Here is a 27,469-nt window from a genome sequence, read left to right on the forward strand (position 1 = left end):
GTACGTACCTTAGGAAACACGTGGAGACTGTAGTCTGAGGACTAAAGGAATCATACATAAGCACTGACCTGTAGTTAATAAAGTTGTTTCCCAGGGGAGTGCAAGTCAACAATCCTGACACTGCTATACATATGTACTAGGATTGAGCAAATAAGCAGACAGATGACGGACAGTGGTAAAAAGAAGAGATAAAATTGTTTTCATAAATAATAACAGGTATACCTCTAGCTCTTCTTTAGTGCTGTCCCACAGACAAAGGAGAGACTCATTTCTTCTACCTCTCAGCCCCTGTCTCTGGCAACCACCAATCTGTTCTCCGTATCTATGAGCTTGTGTGTGTGTGTGTTTTTTTAAGTATGTATGTATGTATGTATGTATGTATGTATGTATGTATGTATGTATGTATGTATGTATTTATTTATTTGGAGCTTGCGAGCGGTGGGGAGGGACAGAGGGAGAGGGAGAGAGAGAGAGAATCCCTAGCAGACTCCCTGCTGAGGGCAGAGCCCAACAGAGGGCTCCATGCCATGACCCTGAGATCATGACCTGAGCGGAAACCAAGAGTCGGAGGCTTAACCGACTAAGCCACCCAGGTGCCCCTTATTTGTTTGTTTGTTTTTTTAAATTCCACATGTAACAGAGATTATATGGTATTTGTCTTTCTCTGTCTGACTTCACTTAGCATAATACCCTCGAGATTCATCCATGTTGTCACAAATGGCAAGATTTCATTCTTTCCTTTTATGACTGAATAATATTCCTCTGTGTGTGTGTGTGTGTGTGTGTGTGTGTGACAGAGAGAGAGAGAAAGGGAGAACACACATAATAATTTCTTCATCCATTCATCCATTGGACACTTAGGTTGTTTCCATATCTTGGCTATTGTAAATAATGACATTTGTCATTTTAAATTCTTTTCTTGCTGTCTTTGCATTCAAACTGTTTCAAGACTATGTCTGTTTCTGGGGCGCCTGGGTGGCTCAGTTGGTTAAGCGACTGCCTTCGGCTCAGGTCATGATCCCAGGGTCCTGGGATCGAGCCCCGCATCGGGCTCCCTGCTCGGTGGGAAGCCTGCTTCTCCCTCTCCCACTCCCCCTGCTTGTGTTCCCTCTCTCTCTGTCAATTAAATAAATAAAATCTTTAAAAAAAAAAAAAAAAGACTATGTTTCTTTTGTATTCAAATCTATTTTAACATTAAGTCTCTAGTTTCTTTGTGGGATGTCTGGTAGGAGTGGCATTTAGTGACACCTCATAGGTTTTAGTGTTGTGTTGTATGTGGGGTGACTGCAGACAGAGTTTCTTGGTCTAGAGCTTATCTTCCGTGGAATCCAGGAGCCCATCTCATTGCTCTCAGAGCCCAAGGTGCTAAGCCATCCTGAGGGGACCCTGTCCTGCACCGCCTGGTGGTCATCCGTTCAGTGTCCAGCCCCTACTGACACTGTCCGTGACATAACCTTCGTCCCCCCACATCTCGATAGTGCATGACTGGAGAGGGCTTTGCCAATCTCCCTGTGGCCCCGACTTCAAAAGAAGTGGGACGTGAAGCACTGTTCCATCTGCTGAACATCTGAGAAGTGGCGTTGGAGAGCCGTAACCAGAAAGCAGAAAATTCAGCCTGTGGTGGAGAGAGAGGGACGGGTAGGTAGAAGCAGTGGTATCATTAGGAAGGTCCTGGGGACTGAATGCTACATATTTTTAGTGTTGGAGTCACCAGCCACCGTCACTGAGTGAGCTCACAGTTCTCCTAGGGAGCATCTTGGACACTGAGTCATTACATTCCTTTGGAGTGATTCAACTCAACAGCTTGACACCTTCATTAATTTTACAACACGAAGCCTGGGTGCTCTCTGCTTCCTCTTTAGCAGCGCAGGGAAATTAAAGGAATATAGAAAATGCAAAACCGAGGGAAACTGGCAGAAGGAGCAGTCAAGGAGCTGTTGAAAGACACCGTGTTAAGGAATTGAACTCCTTGCCTTTCCTTGGTACCTCTTGGGACCGAGCACCCAACTCTTGCCACATGTCTCTGGCACATAAGCCTTTTATTTCTGTTCCTGGCACGCTGGCCGGACCTCCGACTTGCAGCCAGCTCGTTTGCCTTCTCCGCTGAGGTCACTGTTACCGTGATCCGTGTATAATGGCATTTTCCTCCTCTTTTCAGTATGGAGGCTATTACAGTTTCTTCTCTAAGCAGGACTTCAAACAATTTGCTGCCAGTTGGATTTCAAAGCCAAGGAAAAGGCAAATGTCATCCTTTTTTCCTCCCCTCTTTGGGTAACTGCTTTGTTGGTCGCATCAAAAATTAGAGGGGCTGCTATCTAAATTCAGGTGGGGATGCATGGGGACAAGGCATTTAAATTTGCTTTTCTTTCTCCCTGAAGGAGAAAATCCTTTTCCTTCTCAACCTTTCCTAAAAAGGAACTTTGATCTTCTCAACCCAGAAGCAAGGGTTTTCATTTCCTCTCTGGCAAGCGTGTGCACTCCGGCCCTGTGTGTGGCGCGGTCACAGGCGGGCCGTGCAGCGGCAGCTCCTCTGCTGTTCAGCTTTGCTGCCCCAACTGCACCGGCTCCCCGTGGGCTGCAGGCTGGCACCCAGAGTACCCTCCAGGGTCACCCTTGCGCCCCTGAAAATCACTGTCACTTGATATTAAGCCGTGCACGTTGGCTTAAGATGCTTTTTAATTTCCACACACATTTCTGGAAGAACTAGTTTAATCAAATAACAAAACAATGACATTCTGACAAGCAGTTCATGCAATATTTTTAACTCGGGCCAAGAAGAAGAAAAATTTAAATGCAGAGGTATTTCACTTTGAAAGGTAGTTTTGGTGCACACGATGTTGCCACTTTTCATAAAGGCTTTTACTACATATATCAATATATTTTAAGGGAGACTAGGGTCAATAATGCATGCTTTGGAATTCCCTAAATACAGATTTACACAGTAGACCTTAAAAATATTATGTTCTATCATGTCAACTCTTGTGCACTCCTACTAGAGATACTTTATTTCTTTAATGTGAAAAACAAAAGGACAGAGGAAAGTAAAACAAAGGAAATTAGGGCCCACAAGCTTAATTAGTATAGGGTTGTAACCCAAATCAACAATGGGAAGGACACAGTGACAAAAACCAGGAAATTCCAAGTTGAAAGAGAGGTTCTTTCCTTTAACTCCTTGAGTGCTGGGGCGCTTACTAGGGCACTCCTTGCCCAGGTGCAGGAGGCTGGCTCACGTACAACGCACTGTCTTTATCTTTGAACTTCCTGGCTATTGTTGACTTTCCCCTCTCTTTTCCCCCTTGATGTAAATGAAACATACCTCTGTGTGTGTGTGTTAACTGTAGATAAACGGGCTAGAAGTACCTCTTGATTTTGTAACCCTCAGAGAAGGAGAAAGAGTAAAAAAAAAAAAAAATTCCTGTCACTGTCATCTGTTCATTTTTAATGAGCAATTTTAAAAAATTGAAAATAAAAGAGGAAAATGAATAGGTGTTGAACCAGCCCGTGATATGTAAATGCCAACTAGTAATTACCTAAAACCTCAATTTTCATTCTGTTTCATCTTGCAAAACATTTCATTTTCCCTGAGTGAAAACACTTCACTGGGGCTGTGCGAGTCAGCGGGGCTGCCGCCCCTGGCCTGCGTGGCCGCTGGCTCCGGCTAGGGGGCACTTTGGCTCTGCACTTGGGCTGCCTGAGCGGTGCGCGTCCACTTCAAGGTTATTCCCCTCTTGCCATTCCAGTGGTTTTGCTCCGAGCGTTCAGTGGCGCCCCTCCCCCCACTCCCACTAGTCTGGTTTCGGGGAGCCTCATTCCTCCTTGTCCTTGCACGGGATCGTATTGAATTTTGGCTGACCGAGCCTTCCTGTGCATATTAACTTTCCCCTCACCTGCCTGCGAGCGCCTCAGCTTCCCTGAGTGGCACCTCACACTCTTGAGAGCAGCTTTCTGCCAGGCCCCCTTCCTCCTTTTGGGATTTCAAACACAACAGTCTCAGTTTTTATGTTTACTGCTGCTGCTTTTTCTTCTTTCTTTTCATTTTGGCGACTGGGGGGGGAGCGGGGGGAGGGCGGGGGCGGCCCCCCCTTGCTTGAAGCTCACACACGTTTGCTCCCCTGCCGCACTTAGAACGAGGGTTCTGACATTGCTTTTGCGGGCTCATAGATTTCCTTTCATTCTGGTTTAGGATCTGACACCTTCTGGGTGCATTCGTGCAGTGTCTTGGTATGTGGCTCGCGGGTGCCCCTGCTTTCAGAGCGGTTACCCTTCTCAGCCCCTTCCCTAGCTAGGAGGAGAGCAAGGAGGCTTGAAAGAGAACGAAGAGCCTGGGATTGGCGGCCGCAGATTAGAGAGGATTCTGGATGCAGAGAGCCAGAATTATGTTGTCCTAGGATCCTGGATCTGAGACTGCTTTGCCTGGAATCTCAAGGAACACGGCCTCTTTAGTGAGATATATAGCTTCATAATTAGCCCGTTGCATTTTTTCACGAGTGCTAGCATCAGCGTTCTACGATGTGTTTCTCTGATTAACAGCTGCTTTGCAACTATTTCCTTGTGCCACCGATGACCATATTTGTCAAGGAACTCCTGACAGAGTACTGATTTCTTACTAAAATGCAGCATTTCTGTTTGAAGAGGGTGCTCTCGTTCTCAGCACTGCCTAGCTTTTAAAGTCAGTCCTTGTTAAAACTCGAGTTGGCTTTGGTCTAACGCTTGTTAACAGGATTCTGGGTATCTATCTACTTTAGAGCACGAGCATAGGAACCTTTCAGAGGCAATTTAATCTTCTGAGCAGTGCACGTGCGCCGGCGCAGCGTCGGGAGTGGGGGTTCAGGCCCGCACATCGGTCATTTCTTTTGCCCTCCGGTTGTGAACTCTCTGGGTTAAAAAGGACTTGGCTTTGGTTGTTAGTGTCATTAATTTTTGAATATTTTTAATATTTTAAAATGGCTCATGAATGCTCACGGTTTAGGAGATAGATGTGTATGTAACACACAGGAGTGCTGGAATTGGTGGCATTCCAAATAAGTGTCACTGGAGACAATGCATCCGGTTTACATGTCAGGTGCAAAGTGCTCAGGCTTCCTCACACCCCAGGCTCGTTATTAGGCAAGCTCTATTCTCCCGTCCCCCTCGTGCAGAAAACAAAGTGTACGTTCTGAAGATTACAGTGTACAGGTCTTTTGTAGGAGAGTGGGAAACACATAGGAAGCACCTCTTCAGCGAGGACTGCCAGAACCTCGATTCTTCTCACCAGGGATTACTTACCCTACACAGTGCATTTAACAGCACATAGTTCATCGTAGAGAGCCCCCGAGTATACTGTATTCCATTGATTTACAGTTACAAATCCTGGGCTCTCAAACAAGGGTCTCTCGCGATTGGCTGATCATCTGGGGTCCAAAAGGTGTCCTTCAGCCCCAAGTCCCCTCTTCCCTCTTGGCTGCAGCAGTCCCTCCGGCGCGCCCAGTGCAGAGGCGGGCAGTCACTTTAGTGATAAACAGGGAAAATGATAAAATTTCCCTAAGACTGAGGAGTTCGATGGTGCCAGGGTGGTTTTATTTTGCTTTTTGGGGGAGGGAAGCAGAAGATAGGGTCACAGAAATAGGGGTGGCAAGAAACTTTCCTTCTGTTTTCTTCCGAGTTCGTCATCTGTATTTTTATGGTGCAGCTCCTGGTAATCCGAGGTGCACTCATTAGGAACTCTCAGTGCAAGAGGAGGGGAAAGGAAAGCCGATTCCACGTTTCTCGTGGACTCAGCAGTGAGTGGCTTCCCACAGCGGCATCAGGTGCTTTGCGCCAGAATTTTCCCTGGCCTACTGCACTCCCACAACATGTGCAATAAAGTTCCTGTCTCCGTTTTACATCTTTGACATTGAGGCGGAAGATTTGGCCTGAATTTATGTAATTTAGTTGGGCACAGATATAACCCATGAATAGGCACATTCATCTCCTAATTAGAAAATCAAACGATAATACAGGACAGGCTGCAGGCACCGCATCCCTTCGGCCAACAAAAGCACGCTGTGTGTGTTGGACCTCGGCAGAGGAAGAGTCAGTTGAGTTGCTTCATGAAGTTAATGAAAAGTGTCCAACCATGGGTGAATGAAAGATGCGGACCGAGGGTGCTGGCAGTTACTTAGTGTGCTAAAACCTTTGCATTATGGGTAAAGATTTGGGGGAAATCTTTTACCATCTGTGGATGAATTCCCGGGCACATAAAATTCCGGATTGGACAGGCCTTTCCCCCCTGTTGTAGCGCCAGGTCCTTGGGCGGCGGGGGTGGGGTGGGGGAGTAAAGAGTAGCCAAAGAAATAATTAGTGAACGGCGGAGAGAGGTTTTCATATGTTCACACTTACATGTAGCTGCTTATTTGGGTATCTTTCTTATTCAGCACATTATGTTGAGGCTGTTAGTTTGGATGCTTTATATTTTTGCATCTGGCGTAGTGATATCGATGCTGTTAAATATGTGATTTGCCTGTCGCCTGCATTTTCAGACAAAGATCAAGAGGAACATAAACAAGCCCCAAATATACTTTATGTAGGTGTTTGGCAGTATGATTTTATATGGCTTGAAATTAGTGAATGGAAACTTTAAAAGAAATTGTTCATATTTTTGCAAGTTTGAAGTGTGCCGGGACTTTGTCAAATTCCCGTTAAAATAAATACGTCAATTTCATCTCCCTTCCGAATTCATTTATCTTGCTTTTTTAAAAGGTGTTTTCTACTTTACCTGATGTTTAAATTGGATTCGCTCCTTTATGCTGTTCTTTGCTATATCCCCCACGTTTTTCTTAAATGAATTACTAATGACAGAGCACTCCATCATTCCCTCTCTGCAGCCACTTTAAGGAAAGCATGGTGATCTAAACCTTTTAACCTATTAAAGATGATTTTTCCCAATTGAATCAGACCCACCACAGGTGTAATAACTAATCATTTAAACTACACCTGCTATTATGTATTTTTAAGCCATTATGCGTGTTGGATAGATGATAATTCATGTTTATTGCATTGTCCGATGGATCCGTTTTGCCTACACTAGGCTGATTAATGTATTTAAAGAAATAAGAGATGCAATTTTTTAAAAAAAATTGATGGAATGCGCCAAGCACTGCATTGAGTGCACCATTAAACCCATCAGAACTTTGCTCTCTGACCAGAAATGCATATACCAAGGACTATATTAAAAAAGCAAGGTGAAACCTGTGCGTTTTAGTGGTGGGATTCTGTTTTCTTTCTCTGTCATGGAAAATTTTGGAAGGATGAAGGAAAGGTCGATGCTTCTATGGGTAAATGAGAGGAGCCGTGCTGTTAATATCTGCTGCTTAAGGGCCGCTCATCCACATTCCCTCTGACACCTGGTCCACACATCGCCGCATGCAGGCACTGCCGCATGGTACTGGTGCTGTAATTGTCTTGTGTATGGAAGGTGCATTTTTTCTCCAGGTGAAGAGCAGTCATCCCCGAGCCACCTGAACCAGGCCGATGGCCACTGACCCCGTGAGGCCTGTGACTGTGTAGCTGTCCACTCCTTCCTGAACACAGGCCTCTCTTCCTCTTGTCTCTCTGCTTCCTCCTTCCCCACGTCCCCTTCCCACTTCACTTCTCCCCACTTCTTCTGCCTCCCCTTCTGGTCCAGCTCCTCTGCCTTCTCCACTTGTCCCGTGGCTGCCTTCTCCCCTGCCGCTCCCTCCTGCTCCCCAGTCCCTCTGTTTTCCTCTTCTTTCTCTCCCTTCTCCCATCGCTTCATTAAAACGCATCCGTTTTGTAGATGTGTGTCAGATTGTTCTTAAGTTTGGTGCAACCCGAGGAGATACGGTTGAGGGGCCGAGGGGGCGTGGGATGTGGAGTTCGGGGGTCTAGAATCTGGAGCATCGGTTTCTCTCTAGTCCAGAGCTGGTTGGTTACCACTGCCGCTCATGATGGGGGTTAAGAGGTTTGCAGTGCTGGATGGATTACAACCAGTCTCTAGGAACACGAGTGTGTCTTACCGCCACCAGGCCCGAATCTGAAGGTCTGGGACACCGGAATTCACGCTTCAGGGAGAATGTCTCAGGCTCGCCTCCAACAGAGGGACCACGGGGGAAGGCACATAAGGGAGTTGCCCTGGCCTTCTGTCTTTTTTTTTTTTCCCCCTCATTTATCCTCCTATCTTTTGCTACCAGGGAAGTCTGGCTGGACTCAGGATTAAATTCATATAAAATAGGAGAATATTTGTAAGTTGTATTCCATTGATAGTCACAGTTCTTTGTGCTTGAGTCTCTGGATAGCTGCTACCCTTAGTCTGAAGGATCTTAGAAAAGTTCCTTATATTTGGTCCCTTAGAAATATGTTCTTTCAACAGCTTAGGAATGAACTCCAGGGTCTGTTGACTTTACCTGTAACGCGAGACTGTATTATTCTTTTGGTCTTGATGAGATGAATAATGCCAGTCATTTAAAACGGCCCCTTTCCTGTCTGGGGCAGGTTGGTGTGTCCCACCCATTGCACCAGTGTGCGGGTCAGAGAGCACACAGGCGGCGTGCAAACACACACTGTGTGTGTGCTGAGTGATGCGAAGGTTAATGCCTTCAGCAGTTTTCCTCCCACCCCCTCCTTGGCTTATTTGCAGATACGAAGATTTCATTAAATAATATCATTACCAGAGGTAGGGGGATCGTCTGTCAGTCTGTCAGCTTTTAGCCGTGAAATCCCAAACTTTGTCCTTTGAAATCTCTTCAGGACTGAGCTCCGTTGCGTTAGAGGGACCGGTGTGAATGGCTGGGTGCGTTGTCTCTTCTATAATCCTTCCCAGCCGGTCTGTGCTCAGCACTTTGCCAGGCTCTGTGGAGGCAGTGTGGTCTCTTCTCCTCAGGTGCTTGCAGTGTAGTTGGGGAGGCAGCCTGAACATTAGAAGACAGTATAATTATGTCTTCAATTATATGGTACACACTACGAGCATTAAAGAATTTAAGAGAATAGGGAGATCAGAGATGGCTTGCTTATTTAGGGAAGACTTTGAGGAGTTAGCACAGGTTATAAAAGGGCTGTGCTGGTGTGCGTGTGTTTGTACACGTGTGCGTGTGTGTGTGTGTATGCAGTGTTTAGACAGGTAGAGGCGGGAAAGGGAGGCCGTCTAGAACAAGGGCATAGTTTGAGCACAAGTATAGTGACGTGGATGAGCATTGCCAGGAGAGGGCTGGCTACCTGCCGAGAAGTGTGAAGATACAGCTTGAACAGGGAGAAAAGGAACAGATTGTTGCAGGTCTTAAAAGCTAGGCTGAGGAGGTTAGGTTTGATAGAATCAGATACAGGGAGCCAGTGGGACCTGACATAGTCTTTTATTTAGGTAGATTTTAAATGTGAGAAATAACTGGTTATATATTTGACCACAATGGTGTGCCTATTTCTCTGGACCTGGGATAAACTGGTAGGATTTTTCATCTTGAAATTCAGCCTATTGAAGTTTACTTTTCTTCTTTTATCTCCCTGACCAGATTGCCACAGCAATGAAGTTTCTGCAGAATTCCCGGGTCCGCCAGAGCCCACTTGCGACCAGGAGAGCATTCCTTAAGAAGAAAGGTATAGGTTTCCCAAGGCCATACAGTGTGGCCTGCAGAAAGGGACTGGGGACGGGGCAGATGAAAGCCACGTTGTTGCTGAAAGGACCTTCCGTAGTTGTCCCACTGGTGTGGGGGTGAGGGGAGCCCCCTCAGTGGGAATGCAGGCTTCTTTCCTTATAGTGGAGCAGAGAGATGATACTGTCTGGATGATCCAGCACCAGACGTGAGGCCAACAACTTAGCCCAGGACAGCCTGGCACAGGCAGCAAGAAGAGGCCCATTGGATGAGACTGTGGAGGACTTCTGCTTCTGGTCCGTTCTTCTGATAATATGACCCTGGCTACACAGTGACTGGCTTTAGGTTAGGAGGTCAGCTGCCTCAGTAAAGAATCAGGAAGAAAGAAATTGAAAGACTAGGGAAATGAGATGACTAAACAAGGTCAGGTTAAGGTCAAGCTTGGGGGTCAGTCTGATTTACGGATTGAAGTGGTAAATTACTGGTTTTATGGTATTTCTGTAAGCAGGGATTAAATGGATCTTGACAAATTCAATATTGTCCAAAGCAGAAAGAATCTCTTCTGGCTCTGTTGCAATTTAGGATATTTTTCTTGTTCTGTAAAATACAAAACAAACCCCAAAACAAACAAAAAAGGAATCTTGACTTTTCACTCTTTGAACGTCTAATTTTCTAGAAAGCTGGAAAGTTGTGTAGAGGCCCTTATATACCATGGTGGGGGGGAGTGAGTTTTCTTCCTCCTGTCTGCTGCTCCCACCCCCACCGCCCCTAAACAAAACTCCTTTTTCTTCAGGAGCTGGAATGTCAGCTTCAGAATTTGAGGTTGTGAGCTTGAAGTCATCTGTGGCTGGAAATAGAAGACGGAGTGGTTTGGTGGTGTTTCCTCCGTCTACTCCCTGGCGTCCCACCACAGAGATGCTTGCAGGACCGTGTCCCAGGCCTGCACCCTTAGCACTGGGGCAGAATGAGCCTGAAGCTCTCCATTCGCAGGCATCTGTTCAGAGGCAGCCTCAGGGCTGGCCCCTGCGACGGAGTTGGTGAGGGGTGTTGTGCATTTGCTGGCAGCATCGTGCTCGCCCCCCATCCGTAGGTGGTTATTACAATTTGGAGTGCGTTGGCCGGCCTCTGCACTCCGCAACCATCATGCCATAAAAGAGTTTTTCCTTGAAATATGTGTACCTATGGGGAGTAATTAATCATAAAAGCTTGGGGATTTCAGCTCTCTCATCAAAGCATCGAAGCCGGGGAAAGCTGAGCCTAAAAGCTGTGCTGATTACCCGGAGTAACCTGAGACAAAATCTATGGTTGCCGAGAGATCCTCTGCCCCAGTATATTGTGCGGTATTATTACTGCCTGATCTTCTCTTCCACTGACAATGACCAGTTATTCCTCATTTTCTCTCAAACGCAGCTGGGTTAGAATTTCATTTGCAGAAGGTATTTAGAGCAATTTAGAGACAAATGTCTCTGGTGTTTGCTCGGCACTTCCCCACCGCAGGCTTTGCTGAGCAGTTTTAGTATCAGGAGCTCCATCTAATCTGTTTAATTTTAATAAATCCCTGACTGGGAGAGGGAGAGGAAAAAGAGAGAGAGAGAAACTCTGGACCAAATAATACTTCTTTTGAGTTAGTTGGCTAATAATTACTGTGGAGAGGAAACTGTTTTGTGCAATTATTATTTGTTGCTCCTTTAAAAATAACGCAAGACAAAACCAGTCGATTAGTTAATCCATCGAAGAGTGTTTGTCCTGCACACGCCCCGTTCTGGGCCCTAGGGACTCAGCAGAGAAGAGGGCAGACAGCATCCCTGCCCTCACCGGGCTGACATTCTAAGGGGGAAAGGCAGACAATTAACCAATGAGAAAATGAGATCCATTGTATGTCAGGTGACAAGTGCCACGGAGGAAAATAATGCTGGGTGCCCGGGGTTGAGGAGCCCCAGCGCTGGGGTGGGAACGGCTTGCACACCTAGACAGGGCGACTGGAGCACGCCTGAGAGGGAGATGAGTATTTGTCAGTGTGGAGTGGGCACAGTTCCTCCTTGACCCCTAATGTGGATGAGAGTTTTTAGAATTTCAGGCAGCAGGAACCCGGAGAGGCCTCCTACCCTTCTTCCTCTAAAGAGAGCCACAGGAGTCTACGCTGAGCCTCAGTCCAGAATCACTGGCCATAATCACCCATCTCCATTATCCTGTAAAATGCTGCTTCAGTCAGTAATTATCTGTTTCTGAGTTGAGTCCCAATAGGGTAAGTTCTGGCAGGACCTTTTCTGGGCAGAGGATTCCATGGTTTGATTGGCATCTGGGGAAGAAGTGCCCCGTTGTGGATTTACACTTCACTTTTTAAATTTCCAGCTTTTCCTTGGGTCAGGTGTACATGGTCCGCGGAACTTGGCACTGGCTCCAGTGGGGTGAGGGAGGAGGGGATTTTGCGAAGGAGCCAGTCTCCCCTGTCCCTAACTGTACTTGGGAAGGAAAGAGAGTTGGTGGACTGGTCTGTGCGGGCGGGGAGGGTGTCCTGAGGGGAGGGACCAAGGTTCTGGCATCCTCCCCATGCCTCCTCGCAGGACTCGTCGCAGGGGTGGGTTTGGAGCGCTGGCTTTGGGCGAGCTTGCAGCTACTGTAGTCTTGGCTTTTCCTAGCAAATGTCACTTCAGGGAATTGCAATGGAGCACTGTCTTGAATTATAATCTTGACTTTCTTTTTTTTTTAATAAACATCTCTTTCCTGAAAAGGCAAATCCAATTTTGTTTTTTTCTTTTAATATTATTTAATATTTAATATAGAAATTGAGGTCCCTGTAGTGCATGTCAGTTCAGTGGAAAATGAGGGTTACTTTAGGCACATCAGCTGAGTTTGTTTTAATGTGAAACCACAGCCCAGAGCAGGGCTACAGCCTGCCTCCGTTACTGACACGTTAAATGTTGTGCTCTCTGATTCGGGGTGCCGAGGGGACCGGAGGCAGGCTAGTGGGGAGTGGATGGGATGCACACGCAAGAGCTTTGGTTTGCAAAGGTCTTCTGTGTTTGTGGTTTTCTTGTTTTTGTTTTTTGTGTTTTGAGTTCTCTTTTGGATGCTTTAAAGTCTGAATATGGAGTCATTAATGAGAAATATGAAGTTATTGGAATCATTTATCATTTTCCTTGAAGTTTGTACTGCCATTTTATGTAATTTACGACATTTCTTTCTTTTATTGGGAATTTTTGGATGGAAGAGAAAAGCAGCTGTTCACCTTTGGAGTATTAGAATAAACGTTTTTGTTTTCCTTCCAACTGCTTGATTCTGCAGATGGCACGTCAGCCGCGTAGTCAGCCGCACATGAGCATCACTGGACTATGTGTGGGGTTTAAGCCCTCCTGGAACTGGACTGCATAGGGAGGCAGTTCTCACCAGGGAGGCATCATGTCTGGACTTTAAGTGGGTTGCAGTCCAGGAGGTTAGAGTAGCTTAAAAACAGCAATAGAATCGGTCCAAAAAGTTAGAGGCTTGGACAGCGTTGTCAATAGGCTTATGTTTATTTGACACCTTATCCAACCACAAAGTGTAGGAGGCAGGCTGCTTCCAAACATGTTGGCAGGCTGAGTGTAAGGTGGGTAAAAGTGATGCTTCTTCGTTGGGGGGGGCGGTAGGTGAGGTGGGGGGAAGATAGCGTTGTCTGTTAGCTTACTCCTAATCTATCTGTTGCAAAACAGGCTTCTAGAAAAACGATGAGCATCACACACTTCTCTGTATAATCCTGCATAATGGGGCCTGGGTGGTGTTGGCTGAGACGTTTGCTTATTGTGCCTTTCTCAAGTGTGTAAGTAAAGGGCTGTGTTCTCGCTCATCTAATAAATAGTCCAGGGGGAAAGGAAAACTAAACAAATGAGACATACCACCATCCTTTCTCATTCTAAAAGGTGAAACAAGATCTTATCTTTCTTCTGTTCCTGGAAGCAGAACCCCCGGTAGCAAAGCCGCCTCCTTGCTGGAAATGAACTTGAGGAAGAAACCTGATGGTCTCAACCTTGGTAGTGGGGTAGAGGTGAAGGGCTGCTCTCGCTGGAGTATTTCAAGGGGGAGTAAATTCTTAACACAGATTTCAATTTAACTCTCTTTTATTACTTTTCTTTTTTATCATTTACGTCCATTTCATGAGGTAGTTTGCATGTCCTTGAATGGAATCTCGTTACCATGAAAGCTTTTTTAGCATTGATTTCATAACAGTCTTAATTTAATAGCTCCGTCATTACTGAGAAGCTCTGGGAGTGGGGCCCTGGCTTTCCAGGTCACTGACCTTTTAATTACAAACCTTGTTCTGATGGCCAGGTTATCGACTGGACAGCTCCCAGCTTGTGCCCCCAGGATGAGAACTAAAATAACTGTGTTTCCTCCCCCATCTCCAGGAAAAAAAAATTGTAACCTCATATGTTTCTAAAATTAATTTTCTCCTTCAGCTTTACTTTATAATTAATTCTTTAATGTGTCTTAGTGAAGCCAGAAGTATTTTTATAACACTGTTTTTTCTAGAGCTTGGGTCCAGCAGAGAGCTTGGAGGGGGCAGGGAAGGGAGACCCCATGCTTGGCTGTGGCCCATTTTCTCACCCTCAGAAACTCCTGTGGCTGAGCTGGAAGGAAGGGTATTGGCTCTGGAGGGGCTGTCTGGCCCTTCTGATTTCTTTGTTAATGAGACGTGGATTGTGGCATCGAGATTTAGATTCATTCCTGCATTTGCTGGAGTAATTATGCCTTCTCTGTCATGGATGTTTTATTTTATTTCTTTATTTTTTTAAAGTAATCTCTACCTCCAGTGTGGGGCTTGAACCCACGACCCCGAGATCAAGGGTCACACGCTCCACCGACTGAGCCCGCTGGGTCCCCCCTAACATGGATGCTTTAAAAAGATGCTCCCCTTCTGGGCAAAGATGGGGGGTGGGTGATTTTTCTTACTGTCTTACCTCTCTGTTAGTCTTAGATGACTGGAAGAAACAAAATACCTGACCTGAGGAGTTCTGCTCAGTCAGGAGGTTGAACTGAATTAGGTGATGCGGGTTCTCTCTCACCGATGATGAAGAGGGAAAGAAAAAGGAGAGGGCAATGGCTGGTAAGTCGGGTGGCCACTGGTTCCGGTTTGCCCCACGCTGTCCTGGCTTTAACACTGGAATTCCTATGTCTTAGAATTCCTGTGTCCCTTCGGTCTGGGCAAACAGGTCACCCCAGCAGGGCAAGCCACACCCCAGAGTGTGAGCTATCCAGAGAGACAAAATGGGTGTGTTTTTGGAAGCTGGAGGAAGTTCACTAGCACTCAGTCCCCGAGAGTCCCGCCTGCAGTCAAGTGGCATTTCCTCAAACACTGCCCGCCGTCAGTCCCGCAGACCCCGCCCTGGTGTGGGTCCCGTGCAGAGAGCCTCTGGGCTGGGGCCGTGCCCTGAAGGTGAGTGAGGAGCTGCCGGTGGCGGAGCAGACAGGGCAGTGTGTGGCAGCCTCGGGCTCGTTCCTGAGGATGATTGAGCACCTCCATCCATCTGTTGTGAACGGACCATCTTCCTTCCCTGCCAGTCTTGCATCTGCATATCCGTCACCTGCTGTTCTGGACCAGCCTATCCATCACACTGACTGGTGTTCCCCCCATCAATTTTCCTGCTCCCCTTGTTATCCAAACTTGTCTTGAACTCCAGAGATTTTTTCAGCATCCAGGATGAGAGCTGCAGCAGCTGGGCCGGCTGAAGGCCGTGGAAATGGGGACGCTATGGCCTCCTCCTTCAGAGGGGGAGCTGGTGGCACTTGTTCCCCCAAGAAGCCTGAGTCACATGGGTTCCTACACTTCACCCTACCACGGGGGGCTGTGGCCCAGAGGTTCTTGGGGCGGGGTGGGGAGAGGGACAGAGCTCTTTTGGATTTACCCAGTTGCTTTGAGGTTTTTCCTGAAAGTGAAGAGTGATTCCTCTTTTCTTAACCTTGTGTGCCTACGACAACGCTACAAAGAAAAGCAAAGTGACGTTGTCATGTATGGTAGTAGTATTTTTGAAGTTTTTTTAAAAAATTTTTTGGAAAGGTAAGGTATGTATGTGGCTTCAAAAATTCAAACCGTAAAGAACGATATGCAGTGAAAAATTAGTCTTCCCTGTGTCTCTTATTCCTGTCGCCCCCATTCTCTTTTCCAGAGGATGCTTCTATTTATTCAGTTTCTTATGTATCATTCCCAAGATCATCTATCCATATAAGAGCATGTTAATATTTATTACTCCTTCCAGAGAAGGACAAACACCTTTTAAATGCAGTAGTATTTTACACTTCACCTTTACACTTGCATTCCATTTGAGGAGTCATTCCACATCAGCACCTCCAGATTGGATTCATTCTTCTCAGTGGCTGTGTAGTACTCCAGGATGAGCGTGTATCAGAATTTTTTTTAACCAGTCCCAGATTAGTGGACATTTAGATTGGTTCCTGCCGTCTGAGGTTTCAAACAACGCCCCAGTGAATATCCTTGTGTAGACATTGTTGGCGCTGTGTTGGTTTGGCACTATGCTAAAGTAAAAGCCTTTTGCATATGTGAGTAGGCTAGGGTGTGTTTTTTCTTAAAATTTCGTGAGACTTTGAATATAAAGAATATAGAAAGAATATAAAACTCTTCTAATATAAACGTGACTATAGGTAAGAAGAAATCAATAAGAGAAAAAAGGCTGCGGGGTGCCTGGGTGGCTCAGATGGTTAAGCATCTACTTTCGGCTCAGGTCATGATCCCGGCATCCTGGGATCGAGTCCCGCATCGGGCTCCCTGATCAGTGGGGAGCCTACTTCTCCCTCTGCCTCTGCCTTTGCCTCTCTCTCTCTCTCTCTCTCTGTCTCTCTCCCTGTCTCTCATGAATAAATAAATAAAATCTTAAAAAAAAAAAGGCTGCATAACAAATTGTCACTAACGTTTAGCACAGATTTGGATTCTGAGGGGACATTCTGGTCATTGGTTACAGCAAAAATGCTTTCTAAAAGAATCCTTTTTCAGCTCATTTTTGAAGGGATGTGGGCTCATAAGTTTAATTTTTGATGCAAAAAAGCATTCAAATAAATGGAAAGCTTCAGAAACTTGGTCGCAGTCTGTTCCAAATGAAACACATGGCTTAGTTTTCTTTTGTCGTTATGCGATGTTTTATGGGTACTTGGCCATGGGTTAGGTGGTTGGTCTTTATTCAGTACGTGTTGTGTGCAGAGTATTATCATGTTAGGCACTTCCTGAGAGAAAAATGAAGTACCCGTCTTTCACAGTGCAAGAGGCTCGTAGGAAGGAGGCAGGGATGGGGGCGAAGTGCCTCTGAGCACTGTCTACGCGTATCCACGACGAGCGGCAGTGTCTCAGTTAGAAGTCGGCCCTGTGCGACCAGGAGGGACCGGGGTGTAAAGCTCACTGGACTGTGAGTCCCTTGAGGGCAGAGACTGTGCCTCACTCTTCCCGGTTTCCTCCATGCCCAGCAGAGCCGGCCCCAGTGAGAGGCTACTGAAGGAGGGCCTGGGCAAACTAGAAATAGAGGGTGCTTACCAGGACAAGTCACAGAAGGAGTTCGGTTTTTCTTGAGTCAACACTGCACATATCTATTCATCTCTGGCGCACACGTAAGGTAGTTTCAAAGCTGCTAGGCTGTACGCCATCATCAGCTCGAGTGCGTACAGTGTTTGTGTGCAGTTCTTTTTGTCCTTAGCCTTAGAGTAGCCAGTGAAAGTGCTCCTTTCCAGTTACTTAGGTCAGCAGAGCTCCTTCTTAACTGTCTTAACATAGACAACGAGGGAGGCAGTGGGTGTAGATGCTCAGAGAAGAGTGGGGAAGACAGTGTTAGTGCGGGAGGCTCATGCGGAGGCTTACGTGCTGTTAGCTGGATTGGCCCATGGGCTCTGTAGAAAAGAGAAATGAGGTTGGTGAGATGGGCCACGAGGAAGGAGCCAGCCTTAGGACTCAATATGATAAATCATGGTTGACAGCATTATTTGAATCAGTTGAAACTCTGTCACAATGCTATCGAAGAAGTTAACTCTGGGCTCTGTATTTAAACTGTATTATAGGCCTGGCAATGGTAGAACCAGCCACAAAGAAAGGCACTGCCCAAGTCCATTGTCAAGTGTGGAGGATCTGGACTGGGAAGGTGGCAGCAAAGATGGAAATAAAAATGCCAGTACAGGGGCGCCTGGGTGGCTCAGTCAGTTAAGCCTCTGCCTTCGGCTCAGGTCATGATCTCAGGGTCCTGGGATCGAGTGCTGGGTCAGCCTCCTCTGCTCCGTGGGGAGTCTGCTTCTCCCTCTGCAGCACCTCCCTGCTCATGCTCTCTCAAATAAATAAAATCGTTTTAAAAAAATGCCAGCATATTTATGTAGAGAATTTTATGGTTTGCAAGACACAGATTAATTTCTTCACTATGGTCTTTTAGTAGGCAAGTTAATAAACATTTGTTGAATGAATGAATACGTGATTTAGCAAATCTCCCATTTTATAGATGAGGACACAGAGGCTCAGAAAGGTTAAGTAGTGCAAATATGTGGCAGAAGTAGATGTAGGACCAAGTCTTCTGACTAGAGTTCTTTGAACTCTCCCACATACTTTCTGGGAAGGAAGGACAGCCACAGACATTGTAGGAAAGAGTAAGCCATTCTCAGTAGGAGATTGGGTGCGTGAGGTGCAGGAGACAGGACTGAAGGTGACTCTTAGGGTGGTTTTGGTATGTTAAGCAGCTTTATAGAGGTATACCTGACATACAATAAACTATATATATTTAAATTGTGCAACATTTAAAACTTTGACATGTGTATAGGTGTGAAACCATCACTGTAGTCAAGATAGTGAGCACTCTGGTCACCCCCAAATGTTTCCTCCTGCCACACTCTGGTTGCCATGCAAGCACCAGTCTGCTTTCTTTCATACAGATTAATTTGCATTTTCCAGAATTTTATATAAATGGGATCGTACAGTGTGTATACGTTTTGGTCTGGCTTTTTTCACACAGCATAAATGTTCTGAGAGTTGTCTACACTGTTACGTGTATTAGCAGTTCATTCCTTTTTATTGCTGAATGGTATTCCATTGTTTGGATATAATACAACTTGTTTATCCATTCACCTGTTGATTGGAGTTTCTGGTTTTTAGCTATTAAAAATAAAGCTGCTATGAATATTTGTGTATAAATCTTTGTAGAGACATATTCTTTTTCTCTTGAGCAGGTACTGAGGGGTAGAATGTCTGGATCATGTGGTAGGTGTATGTTTAACTCTTGAACAAATTTCCAAACTGTTTTCGAAAGTGGTTGTGGCATTTTATGTTCTCCCCAGTCGTGTAGGAGTGTGTAGGTTTGGAGCCTGGAGAAGAGGAAGATGCAGGTGTCATATTTATAATGTCTTTCTAGTAGTAAAACCACGTGGCTTTGGCAGCATTGTTAAGAGACTAAATAATAGGTCACGTTTGGAGTACTCCGGTGTGGGAGGTAATAGTGCACAGACTGTCTGGGTTGAAATGCTAGCATCACCACTTTCTAGCTGTGTGGCCCTGGATAAAATACTTACCCTCACTGTGCTGTGGTTTATCTATCTGTAAAATGGGGTTAATGGTAGCATTTACTACAAAAGGTTCTTGTAAGGATTAAAGAAAGTAAGGTGAGAAGCGCTTAGCAGAGTGCCTGGCACTGAAAATAAGGGCTTAGTTGACGATGACCATGATATGACAGAGTATATCTTCTTAGAACTTGTACTCTTAATGGGCTGTAGTCAGTTTGCTGTAATGTTATGTTAAAAAGACAAATGTGTTGGTATCATAAAAATTCACGTCATGAGAACCTCTAGGAATTTTGAGCAGAGAGGGATTTAATACAGGCAGTTAGGGGCTTGCTCACTGTAAAAAGGGCCAGAGGAGTGGAATCAAGGCCAGACCTCCAGGAATGACTTTCAGAGTATGGAAGGAGTGACTCGCCAGGGGCACCGCTCCGCCCTCCACTCCAGTCAGGAAAGCGGGGAATTGGGAGGCTGCCACTGGAACATTCGAGGTCAAGAGCACACCCTCGTAGCTGTGACTCAGGACCGGGAAGTTGCTGCTGCCACCACTGCTGTGTGTTCTACATCCGTGAAAACAGTGGCAGGACATTGGGATATGAACTTGGCTTCTACCTCTGTAAAACTGTCCCTTGATCCCCGTGAAGCGAGGGCTAGAGATGGGGCACTGTGATAGGGAACCTAGGTATTTCCAGTATCCGGCTTGCTGATTGGCCCATGTTTGCCACAGTCAAAAGCAGCAAGGTACAGATCTTTTACCTCGTTTCCACTTTTCAGATCACCTGTGCGTGCTCCTAACTCCCATCCAGAACTCTCGCTGCCGAGGAGTAGGGTAGGGAAGGGTAACTTTTAGCATCCGGCTTCTCTAACAGAGGAAGGCACACTAGGAAGAGGTGGGAACGGACGCTGAGTGCCATCGGAGGAACCGGTAGAAGAAAAATTCTTCTAGCATTTCTAGAATCTTCTAGATTCACACATACAACATATTTGCCCCCAAACAGCGTCTGAGCACCTCTTTATCATAAGCCTCTTTCTTACTGAAAGCTTAACTTGGGATTTTTCAAGCCATTTAGATAAACGGTCCACAAAATGAGGGAGGCATTCATTTGTCTCCAAAACACGCTAATAAAAAAAGTCCGCCAAAAGAGAGTTCATGTTTTCAGTCTTTAAGCAGGTGGCAGTGGTTTAGTTGTAAATCTAAAGTATTTCATTCAACGAAGAGCAAATTGTATGTATATGTGAAGGGGGGATATTGTTTTTAGTCAACTGTTTTTGTTGTTTTTGAGAAGAGCTGGACCTTTGATTGTTAACAAGAGCTGTGTGGTGATATATCTTCAGTTTGTCCAAGAGATAAATATTGACGTGGTCTTTATCGCCACTGGCTTTCTGAGCTTGTTGTAAGAATACTTGTCAGTCCTTTCTGGCTCACTTAGGGATGGGTGTCGTAATGAGATTTAGCGGCTGAGGGTGGGCAAGCGAGTTTTCACCAAAGGGACTACATGATATGTGGGTTTGTCTGGAAAATGTTGGAAGTGGGGACTTCGGAAACTTAACCTAAGGTATAACGTTAGGCAATCTCTGCTTTACAATATTTTATGTTGATTGAACTATAGTTAGAAAAATTTTAAAGTAACTTTGAATAGTATTCATTCATGTACCAATCCATTATTATATTAGTATTTTTGCGCCTCTCCTGCTATGTGTGTGTGCGCGCATGAGTATCTGTATTTGCGAAGCATGAGTTAGTGTGCTTTTATTTTAAATTTACTTTTTGTTGTAGGCTTGCTAGTTGGTCAGTCAACAGCTTTATCTTCTTTCTGTTTGTGATGGTAAGTAGAGGTCCCTCGTAACGGTCCTCAGGCAGTGGCATGATGGGGCAAGCAGGCTCCTATTTAAATTGAACAACTCGACTACTTTTTCCCTTCCAACTTTCCACAGGCCTGCGTCTGGTTTCTAAACCATCCTGGTAGGAGCTAGTCTTCTCAGATGTCGCCCCTTTCATCAGACAGAAGACTTGTGAATGCTCCAGTCTCTTACTGTTAATTATTCTTTTTAGTTTTAAAGCCCTTTCGAGCAATCTTTCTGTAATTAGATTGTTGAGGAGATTGTCTGTAGTAAGACGGTGGTCTTTAAATTTTGTGTAGATTTTCAGTTTGTTAAATGATCGCAAAGGCTTTCATTCATAAAGTTGAAGTTTACCTTATGGCATTTCAGGGGAAGAAATCATGACCCTCTGTGATAAATTAAATATCACAACCACACAAATGTCATCTTGTCAATGAAATCTAAAAGTGCAGAGGAACGGGACTCTCGTCCACTCTGTTTTTGGCTTCAAGCTGGATCTCTACTCTCAGCTGACAAGAAAAATATTTTACCACTGACAGGGGTAAACCTATGAAGCTAAAGAACAAAGCCATACCCTCTCCTGCTTTGTGAGTCACAAACAGAATTGTCAATTAAATTATTCTAATTGCAAAATTTGGGGTCTTGGCCGAAAGAACACAGGTTGAGTTTGAAGAAGAGGCTGTTAGAAAAATCGGTTTAACTTACAAACGGAGCTAATTTGTACAGAATGTAATTGAAAGAGAATAAATATGGAGATTCATGATGACCTCTTTTGAGTCCAATTCTGATATTTACTTACATTTTTTTTTTTTTAGTTAGAGCCTCTCCGTGAAGCAGTACTGAAAAGAGCAGACTAAGTACTAAAATAGAACAGAAAATAGTGCCGTTGTGTGCAGGACCTGAATACCTGATTTTGAAAGGTTTTTACCATTCATTCATGCATTCATCCAGCAAGTATTTATTGAGCATATTTTTTTTACAAGGCATTATGCTGGCCCTAGGACCAAGAATATCAGGGCTAATAAAATGCAGCATTCTGAGCCGGGGGGCGGGGGGCGGGGGGTGTGAGGGCGGGGGCGGGTACAGAAATGCGAAATGTGCAGAATTGTCGCAGTTAAGCAAAGGTGCTCTGATAGAGGGTATTGGGAGGGTGGGGGCAGGAGGGTGGGGAGGGTTGCTTTGGGAGGGTTGCTGAAATCAGGACATGAAGAACAGGAGTGTCGGCTGGGCAACAGCCATCTCAAAGACTCCAAGGCAGAAAACGAGCCTGCTTTGATCCAAGAACCCATAGTAGTCATGAGTGAAAAGGAGAGCAACATCTTACCAGCTTCCATCTAGAGATGCCATTGAAAATAAAAGTTCCGTTGGAGTTTCATATCCCTGTCTGTAATTTTTCATATCATCAGTGACCAAGTTCATCCCCGTTCGCCAGGCATTTCTAGTTTGAAGTCTGGTGAACACTATGCTAAGTGCACGAAGTGGGGACACAAAGGGCCTATGCCATTGGAGAACTTGGTGCTGAGACCGTAGAAACTACTAGTGATAGAGATACTGTGACTCATAAGCAAGCCCGAGGTGGTTTGATACAGACCGTATGATCACCACTAGCCTTTGTAGATTGCTTTACATTTAAAAAAGCGTTCTCACATACATTTACTCATTTAATCTTCATGGTAACGTGAATTAGTTCCTCAAAAAAAGTGCATGTGAGCATGAGGGCTTTGGGCAACCCAGTGAGTCTGAGGAACAGGTGTCTGTCATCACTGAGCCGTTGAATCTCAATGCACCGTCTGCTCATGAGGACTAGGGTGCTCTCCTTGAAGAATCCCGGTATCAGAAATGAAATCCGGAGTGACCACAGAGGTTATTTATTTCATGCATGCCTTTTCACATACATCTCTATTATCAGGAATAGAAGACGAAGGTAATTTTAGTTTTATTTAGTCGTGGAGATTTTCTTGCTGCCTTCTGTGAGGGTTCTTGCCCAGAGAGCTCATTCTTGTGTTTGAGGAGAGGAAGGTTCAGGTTTGAGAGGATGGCTGTGTTCGTAAATGCTGTTGACTTTGTTCTGTGCGGAGGCTTTTATCAGGACAATAAAGGGTAAATAGGGTGATCTCTGCTCCACTGGAGAGGTCGAATGGTTACATTACACAATCTTCTAGAGCATCTTGCAGCAAATACATGGGTTATATTAAAAATTGCAATCATATCATTTTTTATAGTAAATTGCTGACCTTATGCAGTAGAATCAGCTTTATTGAATTTCGCCAAAAATGCGTTTATAATTCTGCCATACACACATGATATTCATGTCCTTGCTGTCCATGTGGAAATGTCCCTTTTTATGATGTTAAACAAATTAAATCGACTTTCTCCTGAGCTGCTGTGCCTCACCTTTAAGATCCACTCTCAGGAGTTGAACCTCCACGGAGCAGAGCTCACCTCCATCAGCTCGGATGTCATTGCATTACACAGAACACTGGAGTCTGGTGCCCTAGGAAGCCTTGCCCCAGCGACACAGATCTGGCTTTGAGATTATTTTGAGGTGGTTCCAGGGCCGTTATTGTATATCGTGTGTACAGCTGAATGATAACAAGGCCTTACCATAATTATTCTGTTTGTTTTGAGGAAATGGTAGGTATTTGTTTAAAAGCATTTCATGATGAACTGAGAGTAGTACACACAGTATGGTTGTTTCTCAGCTATTCGCTGGTGAATATTCATCGCAAAAGTTTAATCTTAGATCAGTTCTTTAATTCTCTGTAGCTCTGCTCCCTTTCCACCCAGGGATGGATCCGGGATGCAAACTAGTTTTCATATCAGTCTAACAACAAACACAGTCAGGAAGTTATAATGCATATTTAGGTGAAACAAGCATTTTTAAATTATCTGCTTCTTAGAATCATTGCTCTGAGTTTGTTTCTCCTTTATATGGATTGTTAGGTATATGGCTAGGTATGTGTTTGTATGAATTGCTAGTTCCCAGTTTCATACACAGGGACAGTATAATACAGTGGGAAAATCCATCCATCCATTCTCTAATTTATTAAATGCCCATTTCCTCTGTGGCCAACATTTGTGCTAAGCACTGAAAATATAAAAATAAGATTTAATATTAGTGGTCTAGTGAGGTTCCATGATATGTAAACAGGTGTCATATGGGTGATAACACATTACAGGGGCTATGATAGGTGTATGTGTAGGGGCCCAGGGGAGGGAGTGATCAGTTCTGTGGTCGGGGGGAGGATTATAGTGGAAGGGTTAGAAAAGGCATCATTATAGGAGAAGTTACCCCTACAGGTGTTCCCAAGAGGATTCGTTGTCTTTAGGGTTTGGGGAGCCGTGCTGACTTTAATCTATGCAGGGATGGGATGGAACATTGTCTCTGAGACCAGGAATGGCCTGGAGATTCAGGAAACAGGCTGGAAAGTTGGAGAGGTAGGCAGGGGTCAGACCTCACGTATGTTAACTCAAGGGTTTGGGTTTTATTATGTGGACAGTGGGGAAGCTATGAAGAGTTTTATGTCGAATCATATGTTTGTGTTTGAGAAAGCTCTCTGAAGGCAGGGTGGGCAGCTGGGAGTTCGCTGAGTAATTCAGGTGAGAAATGATGGATGGACAAGGGCGGTTGTTGTGGGGTTGGAGAGGATGGATTAGGGACGGTGTGGAGGTAGAGTCTGCAGGAGTTGGTGGCTGAGTGATGCGAGGAGTGAAGGCAAGAGAGGTGTCTGTGGTCACTGTCAAGGTTTTTGGCCTGGGGACCTGGATGGAGGAGAACGGATAGAGTGGAGAGAGTGCGGGGCTGGGAATCAGACAACATGGGCTCCAGAGGAGGCCCCCGTGTGATTAGTGCTCACACCGCGGCTGCACCACAGTGTGTCACCATCAGACGCCAGTGGCATGGTGTGGGTCTCCTGGCTTTCATGCTGCTTCCACGGGTGACTGTCAGGCGTGCTTTCTGTGTGGAGAGACATGGGTGAGTGGCTTCACTGAAATTTGAAGCTCTCTGAAGACAGAGAAGATGGCGTTTGTAAAGCAAGTGGTATTTTATCTGGAAATGGCTTCTCTGTGAGAAGGCGATCACTGCTTCCTGGTGAAGCCTGCCTCTCCTTTCCAAAGAGGGTTCCATGGAAATGGACCAGGATCATGGTGAGTTGCCACTGGAAACGCTTCTTCCAGAAAGCTCCTCACTCCCCCTGCCATCTGCCCTAAGTCTGACTGTTTATTTTATTTATTTGGTCCATTTATGTTTGTATGTATTTCCACTGATCCACTCCTTACGGCCAGTAGGCTCTGCTGATGTGGTCTCCACGGGTGTCAGGGCCTCCCTGCACAGTGTACGACCTGATGGTTACAGTGACCTGACTCTGCATGTGCCTTGGTTTTCTGGTAGCAGATGGCCTTCTCGGTACCTTAACTCTTGTGAATCGATGAGTCAGAGGGATAGAAAGTGTGTGGAACTAAGGCAGAAAGCCTAAGGCAGCAGCTCCAGCAGGAGTGAGAGTGGAAGACGCCCAGTTAGTGCTGTTAGTGATGGATGACTCCCTGGGAGGTCGCAGAGCTCAGGGCAGGTCCCCTGGAGGAGGGAAGGGGAAGAGCATTTCACTTCCTCAGACTCCTTCTCTGGTGCTGGTCCAGCTCTACCCCAGGCCCAGACACTCAGCCTCAGACTGCCCTGCAGCTCCGTCCGGACCCATTCCTGAGGCAGAATGCACTTGTTTTGGCGGTGGATTACGATCTGCAGTTTTAGAAAGCATATAGGTTGCATACCTTTTAAAAAAAAGTGTATGTGAAAGCAAGTTTCTTCCTTGTAGGCATCTTGCTCAGTTGGCTTTTATCCAGCCTTTTCATGGAAAACAGCCTCCTTATTTGATTTGGGGCTGCTTTAAAGCTGGACATCTCCAGAAATCACTCCTCTGGCCCCCTCATTAGAGTCACCCACAGGACGGCTCCCTACCACCCCCACCCCCAGCCCTTTCTGGTCTCTCACTGACCATTTCTGTCTGGGATGGTCACTGCTGTAGTCCACTTTGGTGGCTTTTGCCTCTTCCTTCTGCCTTTTCTTAGATTAAGATTTTTAAACATTATATTAAAAAGAGATTGTTAATTAATGGTTTGGATGCGTGGTATTGCTTTCCATTCACCTCTGGTAACTCTTCAAGACATTGACCTAAAGAGCCTTTCTCCTTCCTCCCTCCCTGTGTACATGGTGGGGGGGGGAAGGGAGGATGGGGAAAATTATGGAGAAAAACATGTTAAAGATGACTTCCAGTGTAAAACGAGAGGGAAAAATCAATGTTTGAGGAAACCCAAAAAAAGCACCTCTCATTATAGTAATTAAATGGCAGCATTTAACCTATCAGAATGTTCTGCATGCGTGAGAGACAAGCCGAGGAGCTGTGGGTTTGAAATTACAGCTCTAATCCTCAGGGAAGAGAATAGTTAAATAATTTGTTTTTGAGGTGCGAGAGCAGAGCCAGGGAGGTTGGGAGTGTGCCTGCGCGTGTGCGCGTGCGCGCATGTGTGTGCCCCCGTGAGGGTGAGGGTGAGGGGCCGCGCTGCCTGTGTTTACAGAGAATACCCTGGAGGTCGGTATTTATCAGCACCTGTGTGCTGTCAAGAAGAACACAAGCCGCTGTTGCCCGTTCATTAAGGTTTCCAGAAGAGTCCGGGTCTCACCTGTGGCCAGGCGTTGCATCATAACCGTAGGACTTGCTTCACTCTGGCCCCTCTGGGACACACAGGAATAGATTGGAGAGGAGGCTGGGTGACACAGACAGAGAAAGAGAGACACAGGAATTAGGGAAGGAAGAAAGCGGAATAATTTTAAAGAATGTGCATGGCACAGACTCTTAGGACAAAGCATTCCGACTTACAGGGCTGGCGCTCACAGGCCAGGCTGGACACTCCACAGAGCATGGGGCAAAAGGGAGAGGGGCCACCTTCTCTGTACAGCCTCCTCTGCCAGGGTTCACGACTGCTGGCGGGCTTCCTCCTGTGCCGGCATGCGGCGTTGGGATTTCTGTGAACGACGGGGATTGGCCTTGTGTGCTGTCTGCCCCGTCAGTGTGCGACCTTTGTCTCTCTGTGCCCCTGGCTGGAGTTTGTGACATTGGTAATGCTCTGGCCCTCTGGAAGCTGCTCCGTTTCTCCCTAGATATTCCCAGAGCTTGGCAGCTACAGTCTGCATTCCACAGGATAGGCTGACACGTGGCAAAGGGGAACCGTGCACATCTGTCCCTGTGCCCCTCATTAGGGGATGAGCTCTTCAGTGACTTGGGGCGGGGGTGCTGGTACACCGTGTTCCTTGGAGGCTCACAGTCCCCGCCGGTCTCTACGAGAGCATGAAGGGTTTCTATTAGACTAATAAGGAGCCCTGGGGACACTGGTTACAGTGTGATAATCGTCCCCTTGGAGGACCTGAGGCAGTCTGTGTGCGCTGACCTCATCCTGGGGGAGAGCTGATGAAACCTGGGCTGCTGCGCTGCCTGCCATGGAGAGGGAGGGGACAAGGTTGCAGGGTGTTTCTTCTCCTGCTTCATTATTATCAGTCTTGCTTGTCT

The 27,469-nt window shown here is 45.9% G+C and overlaps 1 protein-coding gene across 5 annotated transcripts in view; it reads left to right on the top strand.

Annotated features, from left to right (window-relative positions):
* PEX14 (peroxisomal biogenesis factor 14) overlaps nt 1-27,469 on the top strand; it is a 143,880-nt gene that overhangs the window by 42,497 nt on the left and 73,914 nt on the right. For all 5 annotated transcript variants that reach the window (XM_027576086.2, XM_027576075.2, XM_027576096.2 and 2 more), the window contains one exon: nt 9,480-9,564. In XM_027576086.2, the coding sequence (XP_027431887.1) occupies nt 9,480-9,564 (85 nt within the window). The remainder of the gene's footprint in view (nt 1-9,479; nt 9,565-27,469) is intronic.

Source organism: Zalophus californianus, chromosome 4 (assembly GCF_009762305.2).
Source record: "Zalophus californianus isolate mZalCal1 chromosome 4, mZalCal1.pri.v2, whole genome shotgun sequence".
NCBI classification, from domain to species: domain Eukaryota; kingdom Metazoa; phylum Chordata; class Mammalia; order Carnivora; family Otariidae; genus Zalophus; species Zalophus californianus.